At 36.0% G+C, this 12,884-nt stretch overlaps 1 protein-coding gene across 1 annotated transcript in view; it reads left to right on the top strand.

Moving 5' to 3' along the window:
- Positions 1–12,884, top strand: part of LOC6039396 — a 39,996-nt gene that overhangs the window by 19,389 nt on the left and 7,723 nt on the right. The window contains exons 3-6 of the mRNA XM_038260738.1: positions 2,256–2,386; positions 2,447–2,580; positions 2,641–2,790; positions 2,851–2,999. Coding sequence (XP_038116666.1) covers positions 2,256–2,386; positions 2,447–2,580; positions 2,641–2,790; positions 2,851–2,999 — 564 coding nt within the window. The remainder of the gene's footprint in view (positions 1–2,255; positions 2,387–2,446; positions 2,581–2,640; positions 2,791–2,850; positions 3,000–12,884) is intronic.

Raw genomic sequence — 12,884 nt, 5'->3', positions numbered from 1 at the left:
CGGGGGGGGCTGCAGCCCGGAAGCCCCCCCCCCCTGGCTACGGGCCTGAATTGTTGTGACCACGGTTCAAACCGAAAGTCACCAAAGTTTGAACTTGGGTTTGCGTTCGAACATCCGCACAAAACGGAATCTGAAAAGGGTTGCTGTTTGAACGCGGGTGACAAAATTTTGACAGAAGTTCAAACAATGAACAGTTTGGTCAATGACTGGAATAAATACTTTAAAAAAAATCAGAAGTCGATTGATTTTAAATAAACTGCTAATGTTTTAAAGAATGGATTGAAACATGGTTGAAAGTTATTATGTTTATTTAAAAAAAATATCATTATTAAATGGATGGATAACCCAAGGAATAACTCACAGATAAAAATCAGATTTGTTTGTAAGATAAAAAAAATTCAAGAATTCTTTTTAGAAATTTTTGGCTATAATTATTTTTTTCTCATTTTTTCACATTCGACCTTTTATCCTTTCGACGTTTGTCCATTCGACCTTTTGTCTTTCGACCTTTTGGCATTTGATTTTTTGTTCATTCGACCGTATGCCTTTCTGTTTTTCTTATTCAGTAATCTGAAAAACCCGATTACTAAATTAGGAAAAGAGGCAAAATTTCTAGAATATAGGAATTTTGCACTTTTTTTATTTCAGTGTTGGTTACCTCTGAACTACCAAACTTTTTTTTAACAGTCTCGATGCCCTTCCCAATGTCGTTCCGCCTGATAGTTTTAATGATTAGTCATCTCCCCAAAACCCGTCCCTAACGGAGCCTAAACCGGCTTAACGCCACGTGCGACACAGTTTTACGGATTTAGGATAAGTCTCCTTATAGAGGCACCATCTATGGGTTGACATTTATCTTCTTTTTTTTTTGCGCGCATCTCAACGACTTGGAATCGCCTCCCCGTCAAGGTCACGGCCAACAGACCCGCCCCGTTGGACCGGGTGGCCAACAAAACCACTTTTCTCACGCACAAGGCCAGGCCAACCGGTGCTTGGCTTGGCGAGGTGGAATGTTTTTGTTATTGTTTGGCTTTGGCGCTCGTTCGCCGGGGTTGTGGAGTAGTGTTTGATGAGGGTTTATTGGGAAAAAGGGGTCGTTTCTAAATTAAAGTTTGGATTATGAAATTGTTTAATAAGCTTTTTTCTAATTTTTAAGACATTCTACAAACACGTTCAAGACATTGGTTATGCTTTCAAAGAGAAGAGAATAAAAGCCTCACTAATCAGTCACTATACAATGCAGCCACGGTCTTGGTGGCATGGTCATCCAGTTCAAGTCTTCGAGAGAAGAAAACCGGACTGCAAACTCTCGGATGCTGCCTCGGAGGCCAGGGTAGAGAGGTGTTAATGAGTTGGCCAAAAACCGCGCTGAAGTTCAATGTCAATGTCACGTTTGCTGAGAGTCGAACCGGTGTTCACGGCACGGCCATACTCGGTGGTATTGGTTTTGGACAAGCCGGCTCTTCACTTCACTTGTTTTTCGGGGCTGCCACCCGCAGGCTAATTGACTCACTAGCCGAGTCCGATCACAAAACCGGCCGGTTGTAAGCACTGCGTTGAGCATAGTAATGAGGGGCTAATTGAACTACACAGGTTGCCGACTGATCTTGTATGTTGTGAGTAAGGTTGCCAGATAGTTTAAAAATTCCATCACACCGAAAATATTATTATTGAAGCCCTTTCCAACCCAGAGCTCAATTTGTTTCAAGATTGGATCCATAATTGTTATTATTTTGAAGTAAGAAGTCTACATCTTCCTCGGTTCATGGTTATCCTTAATATAAAACAATCAAAAATGCAAATAATAAAACAATTTAACAAAAGTTAGGCAAATACTTCTATATTGGTGTAAAATATCAAATCACATTAAAAAAAAAAAAATATGCAGAAAATTTTAACAGATTTGAGGTAAATAAATTTCCTCCAAACTAGCAACACTTCCCTTATTGACCCAACCGTTCAAGCACTGGTAATTCCCCACACAGCAGTTAACGGTGGTCACGTAATTTGTACCTTCTGCAACCGTCGTCATGCGTTAGCAGTGGTCAGCTAATTTTCGAATTAGCTTCCGCAAACGCTCGAACCCGTTAATTGAACAACTTAATTCGTTAAGGTCACCCGCGCCACTATCGCACGTGGCATTGTTTTGGAATTTCCGTACCGTTTGAAACTGTGATATTTTTCGTATCCTCACACGAGGAATTAGTTTGACGGTGTTAATAAATCGCAACTTCCCGTTTATTCCTCATTTCCAGCTGCCGTCCGTTGAACCTTTCATCATGGACACGCTCTCGCTGCAGCTGACCGGAGGACCCCAAGGATACAGGATCAACCTGAAGAACATGGAGGTGTTTGGAGCTAGCAACTTCACCGTCAAGGCACTCAAGTAAGGCACTTCTAGTACGGGGTTATTGAATTGATCGCAACTAGCTTTCTTGCACTTTAGGTTGAGCGAAGGCAGCAAGCCTTTCGAGGCCAGATTGACCATCCCCAAGCTGCTGATCCACGCCAAGTACACTTCCAGCGGTGTTCTGATCATCATCCCTGCCAGCGGAGCTGGTGACTTCGATGCCGTCTTCGGTACAAAGGAGTCTTTGCAGTAGAAAGACTTCAATTTATTGGTCTTCATTTCCATTCTAGACGGAGTGACTGCCGACGTCAAAGGTCGCGTCTCGTTCAACGAGAAGCCAACCGGAACGCACATGCGCGTGGAAACGCTTGACCTGAACCTGGCCATCAAGAAGCCCCGACTGAGCGTGTCCAAGATCTTCAACAACAACCGCATCCTGAGTACGGAATCCAATCGTAAAATGCAACAAAAAACCCTAACGCACCCCTCTTCAATTCCAGCTGAAGCCACCAACCTCTTCCTGAAGGAGAACGGCAACGAGGTGCTGCGCGCGCTCCAGCCCCAGCTGCAGAAGAAGCTCTCGGCGGAATTCTCCGGCATTGCCAACCAGCTGCTGGAGAACGTCCCCCTGCAGTACTTCATCGAGGACTAAGGATCCTTCCAGCGTCCCTTGTTCCAAAATATGGTCTTGCCGATTTCCCAGTATTTCCAACCCCTGCGATCGTTGACCGAGAGCGAAAGCATTCCTTTTCAACACCCATGAAATCATCGAAATGAAATCATCATTGGAGCAAGTTAAGAGTGAAAAGAAAACAAAATCCTAATCTTTTAGTTTCTAAACGCTATTGATACCTTATTTGTAAGTTGGAAGCGTTGAGTGGAGTTATTTGTACGTTTAAGGGACCAGTAAGCGAATGGTAATATCTGTGATTAAATGTTGATTGTGTAGAACACAGCATAACGAGTGTTTGCAGGCAGCGTCAGCAAGCGATCATGTTTTTTTTGTATTTGTGAATGTACAAACACGTAGGTTGTAAGGTGAGACGCTACAAATAAAGAGTCGTTTACGCTGTAACAGGTATTGAGTTTTGATGTGATCATATCCGAAAATCCTAGTGTAGAACTTCTATTACTATTTCTGTCTCTTGATTTTCCTGACATTTCAGATAAAGCAAATTGAAAAAAAAAATGCTTCCAAAAGAATCGGACACCTAGTTTCGAGTAGAAATCTCGTAATAGAAAAATCCACGGCAATGCTGTAGAGCGAACAATTTGATTTGATTTTGAAATGTTCATAAATATAAAATTAAATTTTAAAATTCTGATAATTCGTAAAGAATACATGCAAATCCATTATGTGTATACATCCTAAATATAGTTTGTGTATGCTACACATCTTTGTAGAAAACAATTTTGAACACAACTCTGCAAAGTTATAAAATACTCGTAATCTAATAATGAAAAAAAAAAAATGTTCTGTATGAAAAAAATAACTCACTGGGTTGTTGAAATCATTCAAAATTCGAATTATCAACTATTTTTACCGTTTTGTAAAAACCGAGATAAAAATATAAATTTCCAGAGTTAAGCAATTTAAGCACTTTGAGAATTAAATAATTTTGGAAAAAGTGAGGTGGAAAGATTTTATGTAAAGTCCAGAATATGGCCAGAACTATGGGATGTTTTTTTTTTTAATTTTGTCAAGGACATTATTTTGGGCATGAAATATGGTCTTTGTACCATTTTTTTTTTCAAAGTGGCGCACAATGGTCGATTGGCATAATGAATTGAATTTTCAACAATAATTCAATATAAGAATCGCTTTAATAGTCAGGACCCGGTGCCTGCGATTCCCGTTACAGTTTATATGGAATTCTAATAAGAATGTAACAGAAAAATCAGGCATCGGGTCCAGGCTGTTAAAGAAGGCATCGTGACTTGTGATTACTGCTGACACTAATTGATTTGTTTATTCGTTAAGAAGGGAAAACTCTCTTTACTAGGGATAACTGCTAAAGGAAAATTCAACTTGTGTTAACATGCAGTTATCACAAGACAAGGGATGTGTTCTTCTTTAAAGAAGGCAAAAATCAACTTTTGTTCAACGCTGTTATGACAGTCACGAGAGTTTTTCCTTCTTTAAAGAAGGCAAAATTCTGGAGTTTTTTTTGAAAAGGTCCTATGAACCAAATTTTCAATTTTTGCTTTTTGGGTGTTTTTAGAACCGCCTTGAGTCAGGGGTATTCAAAAACACCCAAAAAGCAATAAATGAAAATTTGGTTTATAGGACCTTTTCAAAAAAAAACTCCAGAATTCAAATTCAAAGCGAAATTTGAACTTTTGCCCGTAGTTAGACAGTCAAGAGAGTTGGCAACCTTTGGCAGCAGTACTGCCAGACCAGAGAGTTTTCCTTTCTTTAAAGAAGTTAAAATTCAACTTTAAAGGAAAAATCAAACTTTTTTCAGCAGTACTGACAGACAAGAGAGTTTCCCCTTCTTTAAAGAATAATACTCAACTTTAAAGGGAATATTCAACTTTTGTCAGCAATTATCACACGCCAAGAGAGTTTATCTTTCTTTACAGAAGGAAACATTCAACTTTTGTCAGCAGTTATCATAATAAAAGCGAAATCCGAACACTTCACACATTAAAACTGTTCACTTTTTGAAATAAAGTACATTCATAAAGTAAAAAATTTCTGGGGAAAGAGCGTTAAAAAACATATCTCACCAATACCAAATTGAGTTTTCGGGAATTTTTTCTCAGTTATCGAATTTTCTTATGATAATTTTTGATAACAGAATGGGTTATTTTTCGAACAAATTTCTGTTATTATGTTTTATAATAAGCTGTTATAATGACAACAGCTAATCTGGGTGTTTCAATAACAAGTTCTGACTTCTTAACAATAACAGAACATGAACTTTTCCAGTTATTTCCACCTACTCGGGAAGATAGACCTCCAAACTACTCAAAAGTGATTTAGACTGTATAGTTCCAAGATGGAGGCCAAAATGGCTGTGATGAAATATTGAGAAAATGCATTAAGTAATTTAATAGAATATCAACAACTCAAATTTGACTAAAATGGGGTCGCAAAACTTGAATTTAATGTAGATAGTAAGAATAAAAAAAAAAACTTTCAGATAGTCAAAATTTGGATAATCACATTTTCGGATAATCGAGGCTTCTGTAATTTAAGAACCTTTAATTAAAAAAAAACAGTTCTGAAAACCAATATCTTCAACATTTTTACGATCTATCGTTTGGAAAAGGTTCTTAAGCAGAGCCGTAAACTTAGATTCCCTTTAAAGAGTAAAATATGCTCACTGGGGATCCTGAGCGCGTGGGTTACGACTACTGCGTACTGGATTTCCAATCCAAAGGTCATATATTCGATTTCCGTACCGGGATGATGAAGTTGAAAAACGAAATTGAGTCTTCTTTTTTGTAGTTATCGTCATTAGCCAGCCATTTTTGTGCCTCTCGATTCTCGGGAAATTTGGTCGAGACTTTTGGAAATTTTTAAACATTTAAATATTGAAGCAAAATAATATAACGCAAATCAGCGAAAAATCCTGATCATAGAAGTTAGTATTTAAACTTTTATATATGTTTTGGACAAAACATAAATAACATTAAGGAATTTTTTGATCTATTTGGTGTCTTCGGCAAAGTTGTAGGTATGGATAAGGACTACACTGGAAAAAATGATACAAGTTAAAAAAAATCGGTGATTTTTAATTTAACTTTTTGTCACTAAAACTTGATTTGCAAAAAATCACTTTTTTTTATTTTGTGATATGGTTGTGCAAAAAATCTTTGAGCGAGTTATGAATTTTTGAATCAATACTGATTTTTTCATTAAATTTGAAATCAAAAAGTACTTAAGTGAAATTTTGATAAAGTGTGCGGTTTTCAAATGATAGCCAATTTTAAGATAATTTTTTGAAAATAGTCGCAGTTTTTCATTTTTTCAAATTAGTGCACATGTTTGCCAACTTTTGAAAAAATATTGTTAAAAAGCTGAGAAAATTCTCTATATCTTGCTTTTTTGAACTTTGTTGATACGACCTTAAGTTAAGTTGAGATATAAAATTTTCAAATCAATACTAACATTTCAAATGGCCGTAATATTGAGCAAAATATAGAAAATTTTCTTAGCTTTTCAATTTTTTTTTTTTCAAAAGTGGGCAAACTGTGAACTAATTTTCAAAAAAATGAAAAACTGCGGCTTTTTTCAAAAAAGTTACAAAAAAGTTACTTGAAAACAGTGCAAAATTTCACTAAAGTTATTTTTGATTGCAAATTTGATTTTACATCGAAAAATGAAGATAACAAATTTTTGCGACCAATATTTCGATTTTTTGAAAAAAAGTATTGATTCAAAAATTCATAACTCGTTCAAAGATTTTTTGCACAATCTGGAAATTTCTGAAACGTTGGCATTTGATGTTTCATAAAACATATCAAAAAATAAAAATAGTGTTTTTTTTTGCAAATCAAGTTTTGGTGACAAAGAGTGAAATAAAAAATCACCAATTTTTTTTACCTTGTATCATTTTTTTCAGTGTAGTCCTTATCTAACTAATGATGCAAAATGGCTTCTTTGGGCATACCGAAGGCACCATAAAAGTTTCAGCCGGATTAAATAATACAAAAATCAAAGTTAAAAAAAGATCGATTTCGTGGAGAACTGCTCAACTACCGCATTCGGTAAAAAGAATCCAAGTGTGTAGTTTCCTCATAAGTGTAAATATTCCTTCACTTGTTATTATCAGTAGATATTGAGAAGGAAAAAAAACACATTCGAATGTTGCTTGGCATCTTTATTTGTCTGATATCAAAAATCTTGATCAAAGAAATTAACATTTAAACTTTTGTTAAAGTTTTGGACAAAAAATAAATAACAGGTTAATGCTACTTAAAACTACGACACAGAAAGTTATAATATTCTCAGGGAAAAATAATTCAGCGAGAATTTTGAATCGCAAAATAATCTTTGCAGCTTTGAGTCCGCACAAGGTATTGTGTTAAACTTGTACTAGCAGATTTGGTAAGTTTTTTCAGCAATATTTTTTTTTCATAAAATTGATATGTGATTCACTGAAGAAAATTATTCCGAAATAAATAAAGAGTTCTTTAAATGCGATTCATAAATTAAGTGCTATATACTGGTTAAACGATTGCATTGATCGTGCTGTTGAGCTTTTATAGTTTACACTCGATCCAAGCTTTCATACTACTTTTCGTCATGAATTCCCTTCATGCGATCAACAAGCAACCACCCCGCCTTCAAAAAGCTCTCCAAGCGAGTTCCCCAGCTTGCCAGCTTACAGGAGTTTCCATCGAAGCTCAACGCAACCCACTCAGTTGCACCACCCTCTGGTTGTTCTTGTGGCCGTCCACGGCCAAAGAAAGCCTTTCGCTCTCTTCGTCACGGTGCCTGTCGGGCGTTCGGGGTTTCAAAACTAATAAAACCCTCGTGCGCCGGTCATTTCTTCGGCATTCACGTTCAAGAGCACGACTCGGAAGGAGACCACATCCAGAAATTTCTCCCATCGCGATTAAGTTTGCTGATTTCGCAACAATCCGACTGAGTCCGAGTCCGAAAGAGTGTGAGAAAAGAACGACAGCTGTGCAGAATTTGGATGTAAGTTGATGGGCAGACCTGATGAGGCTTGATCAAGTACCGTTTTGTTGGACTTTTCGACGTGATTTTTTTCTTGCGATTATTGCGGTCATTGCGATTATGTGTTTGTTGGAGGAAGAAAAAAAATGGGAAGTGATTGGCAATACAATTCGCCGGGTTTTGCCCAACCAAGTGTATTATTATTTTTATTGTTATTACGATTTTGAGGAAGTGAAAAGTGAAATTCGAAAATCGTAATTTTCGCAACAAATGGCAAATGGACGACCCGATCGTCTCCACGGACTGTATTGAGTCGCTGTTCGCAGGAAGTATAAACAAAAAGTGGTTGTGTGAAAACATCGAAGATTGAAAGGTGGTGATGAATAGTGTGCAAGCAAATCAACGGGTGTGAATAAGGATGGCAACTGTTATGCTTCCGCGAAAAGTGTCGAACGGTGATTGATTGGTGCTTTAGGGTACTGTTGACACAATAGTAGTTGACACTGATGGTTCAAGTTGACGATTGTTTTCAAAGTTTGATGGGGTCCAATTAGGTGCTTTCATTTTAGAGAAACTGCAGTTTTAATAGGAACAGTATATTTGAAACAGTTGAATAATTTTATAAGAAAAGTGAGACAAATCTGAACATATTCATTCCGATGTCTGAGGTTAGCTATGACGGCTTACAGCGAAAAAAAAATACCCATAAAAATAATTTCATGAAGATATTTTTTGATGGAGAATGCGTCAAACAAAAATGAACTTAATTAGTTCAGTCATGTTTTTTTGTCTCCAAACTCGTTGTTCGTGATCATGACACTGAAAAATTCATGCAACAAAAACGCTACTGGTTTGCTTGCGTAATCAAAGGACGTTTTGCAGATCATTTCCCTGAACAGGAAAAGATTTCAACTTAGAACTCGTACCAATTTAGTTGTCATGTGTCAACTGAACAGTGAAGAGTGATTTCTCCTGAACTGTGGTAGAGGTGAATACTTTGGTGGTGAATTGCTAGGTACTTTTGAAAAATATGTTTGTCTTGATTGGTTTCGTGATTTTTAAGGTGTTAAATATTTAACTTAAATAACTAAAAAAAAACAGAAAAAACACAATCGTATACTCTTTTGGCGAACATTGAAATCTTTCTGGCATACAATACACAATAATTAAAATAATGAACATTGCAGATAAAGGGTGACAAATGAGAATTCCCGGGTAAAATTTTCCGGAAATTCGACTATTTTTGAACCTCTTGAATCCTGGGAAATTTGGTAGAGACTCCCGGGCAATTTTATTCTTATAAATGTCGAACAAAATTATATAAACTTATCAGAAAAACATTTGAAAATTGTTTAGAACATTTGATGTTCAAGTTGGAGTAAACCAATGCCTCTCGTGTTATTTTTGATTAAGAAAGCGCAAATTTTAACTTGTCAAAAATTCCAATAACTTTAATTGAGAGAAGCCGAAAAAATGTGCATTCAAAAATTTATGTTACAACATACTTAACAGTTACACCCCAGAAATGAAAACTAAAGTATCTTTTTTAAATATTATTTTTATTTATTATTTTAAAGACGGAAAAGACTTTCCAAAATAAGTTTAGTTTCTATACCCTCTCTCGAGCATTTTTGATGTCAATCAGTCATTTTGTCAACCTCAATTTTTGTAAAGTTAAGGTATGCCAAGTGTTTCATTGAAAAAGTATGATTTTTTTGTAATTGAATTCATTGGAAAGAAACACATTTAATACACTCCTTTTTCAATTATTGTCAATATTGGCATAGTTGAAAATTTCCCGGGTCCCAGGAATTCCCGGGAAATGGCCAAATTCAACTCTCCATTCTCGGGAAATCGAAAATCTCGGGAATCGTCACCCTCAAATAGTTTTGATTTTATTGTGCACTCTTTACTACGAACTTAATTTTGATATAAAGTTAAAAAGTGTTGTGTTGTAAACTATCAGTGAAATCACTTAAGTCAGGAATGGAATATTGTGATGGAATGAGAAATGGAGTAAGGAATGAGGAACTCTGTAAATAGTGTGTAATTTGTAGGAAGAATGGAAAAAGTGTGAAATCTTCATGAAACCGGGAAAAAGTTAGAAATTTCTCAATTCAGAAACAAAACACACTACTCTAAAGTTTAAAATTTCGCATGATTTTCAAATAAATTTTACAGAAATTTAGTTGAGATTGAATTCCTCAGATATATTTTGCTACAATGTAGAAGAGGGGATTTGTGTTCAATCTCATAAAAAAAAATCAGGATTCAAAAAAAATTGTTGTGATCCAAAAAATAAAATTAAAAACTTGTGTAGCCTAACCAATAAAATGGAGATAAGTGTCCTTTTGATATTTTTCTACATAACAATTTAGGTAATTGCAAAACCATGGATGTTTTTTTATGTCTCAAGGATCAGATTATCTGTGGCCTAAAATAAATTTCAAAAATCTTCAAAATTTTAATGAAAATAAAAGTCAAAACAACTTAAAACAATCTAAAACAAATTTTTCTGCATTTATAATCATATTTAGCATGTTTGGGCTGGATTAAAAGTTTTTTGATTTTTTTTATGAAATTTGAATGTACAGCACCGCAAATTTTTTTTTTGCAAAAATATAAATTTTCGTCAATACTTAAGTATTTTGGAAACTAATGATTGCAAAACAACTGGGCAGGTGTAAAATGCATTTTTAAACACTTTGTTCATTCAAATGTTGAAACCATGGTTCGTAAATTCAATGTTTCAACATTTTTATATCCTGAAAACACATTTTCTGATCGAGTTAGTGTTTTCATCAAAGTTGTAGGTATTGATTAGCAATTCTCAGAAAAAAATTGTTGCTCACTTGAAAAAAAAAATCATTCTTATAATTCGACTTTACACAAAAATTAACGGGGAAAAATAATTGATATTTAAAATTATCATTTTTGGATATGTTTTAGATGACAAAAAGGCATTTTTTAGCAATAGCACAGGTTGGTCAAAATTATGCCTTGAGATACTCTAAATTACATATTTCACCAATATTTGACCCCCAATCAAAAGTTTCCGAACTGAACACTACCAAAAGTGATGCGTTCTTTGAAATTTCAATATATTCCCATTTTTTAAAATCCTCTGCCGTTTATCACGTTTTGGTTCTATTTATGCAAAAATATGTTTAATTTCGTAGCATAAAAAGCGATTCTCTAAAAATAAACTAAATAAATTAATTAATTCCCTTTACGCGATAAAGCGATGAACCCCGAAACGAAATATTTAGATTTTATTCGCAAAATGTTGGGAAAGAGCCTTTTTCTCATGGTGCCGAAAATCAGAATTGACATTTTTTTTAAACCTTGTGTTCTCGGAAAAATATACTATGAAACCAGGCCATAAAAAATGTGGCATAAGCCATTTCAATTTCACGAAAAAATGGATTTCCTCCTGATTTCTTAAACAGAGTATACTGGATGTTCAGGTTTTCTGAAAGATCACACGATTTTGAACAAAACTGCACCAATAACTCAAAAACGATTAAAATGCATATGGGAAATTTATGCGATAAGAGGCAGCGAAATAATTAGAATTTTTGATTAAAGTCTGAACGACAATTAGTGTTCATGGCATTTTCAAATGTGTATGTTGTTATACAATTTTTAATCTTACATATGTGAGAAGTTCTTTCTAAATATATCATACTTTTTGGATGATTGCTAAAAAACGCATAAAAATAATTAAAAGTAAAATAATCTTGATATTACAGAACCTTTCTGATACCTGGTAATTTTTTCATCTGTCTCAATGTTTCTAAAAGGTTTCAATCTAATGTGATGGAAGAGAAGTTGGCCAATTCAGTAGGTCATTCTGTCCTTGCCAAACTTTTGGCGCAACCCCCGGTCTTTTCCATTTAACGACCCTAACACCCAGTCACACCAATAGGGCATATATTATACAACCACGTTGTCGGTGTCTTAGAAACCGTCGTCCATCAGAGAGTGTCACCAACATCCACCAACATCCGCACCTGATATTTCGGACCCAACTCAAACTTCGGATACGTCATCGTCATTAGCACGCCGCCGGCTGGCAGTGACGAGATCGATTACACAACCCTATCGAGCCCAAGTTCGATGGACCCCCAAAATGACCCAAACGTCCACCTCAAAATGCTCAAATTGGATTAGCTAACCCAACTTTCTACCCTGAGAGTGTGCTTTTTCATCGGTTTTAACGTCTATTTCCATGTGTGTTTGTTTTGCCTTCTATTTTCCCCCAGATCGGATCGAGATCGTCAACGAGTTGTCCTAGGGAAGCCGGCAAAAAAAAGCGTCCAATTACGTGAGTTGGCGCCACTGATTGACCGTTTGTCGTCGTCTGTTTGTCCGCTCGCAGGTACGCAGGGCTCCAGTGGAGGCCACGAACGCACAGAACGGAAGAGTGCCAAGGATCGACGCGTTGACCGCCGACGAGAATGCGTTCGTTGACCCCCGTCGCACTGCTGCTCGGTGGCTTGTTCCACCTGGCTTTGGCGCAACAACCACGTAAGTACCTTTATCGGGCATTAGGCAGACGGTGTAACTTCTATGGTGACAGGGGGGATTCGCTGGTTTGACAGTTTTTGATGATGAACAAGTAGGGTGTCTTTTTTAATATGAGCAATTTTCTACGAAAACGGTCTTTTTTCTTCAAGTTTAATTTTTTTATCCGGCAGAAACATGTTTGGTACCTTCGGTAACTATGCCTAAAGAAGCCATTTTGTATTATTAGTTTGTCCATATAATTTTCCATACAAATTTGGGAGTGCATAATTTGCAAAGGGAGCGCGTGGTCGTAAAAAATATTCGGAATGAAAAGTGATTTTTTTGTGATTTTCAAAGCCCTTCCTATATCATTGTTGATCGGAAGGCACGGCG

The sequence above is a fragment of the Culex quinquefasciatus genome, chromosome 3 (genome assembly GCF_015732765.1).
Source record: "Culex quinquefasciatus strain JHB chromosome 3, VPISU_Cqui_1.0_pri_paternal, whole genome shotgun sequence".
NCBI classification, from domain to species: domain Eukaryota; kingdom Metazoa; phylum Arthropoda; class Insecta; order Diptera; family Culicidae; genus Culex; species Culex quinquefasciatus.
Note: the sequence above shows the minus strand (reverse complement) of the source record. Positions and strands in the feature narration are given on the sequence as shown.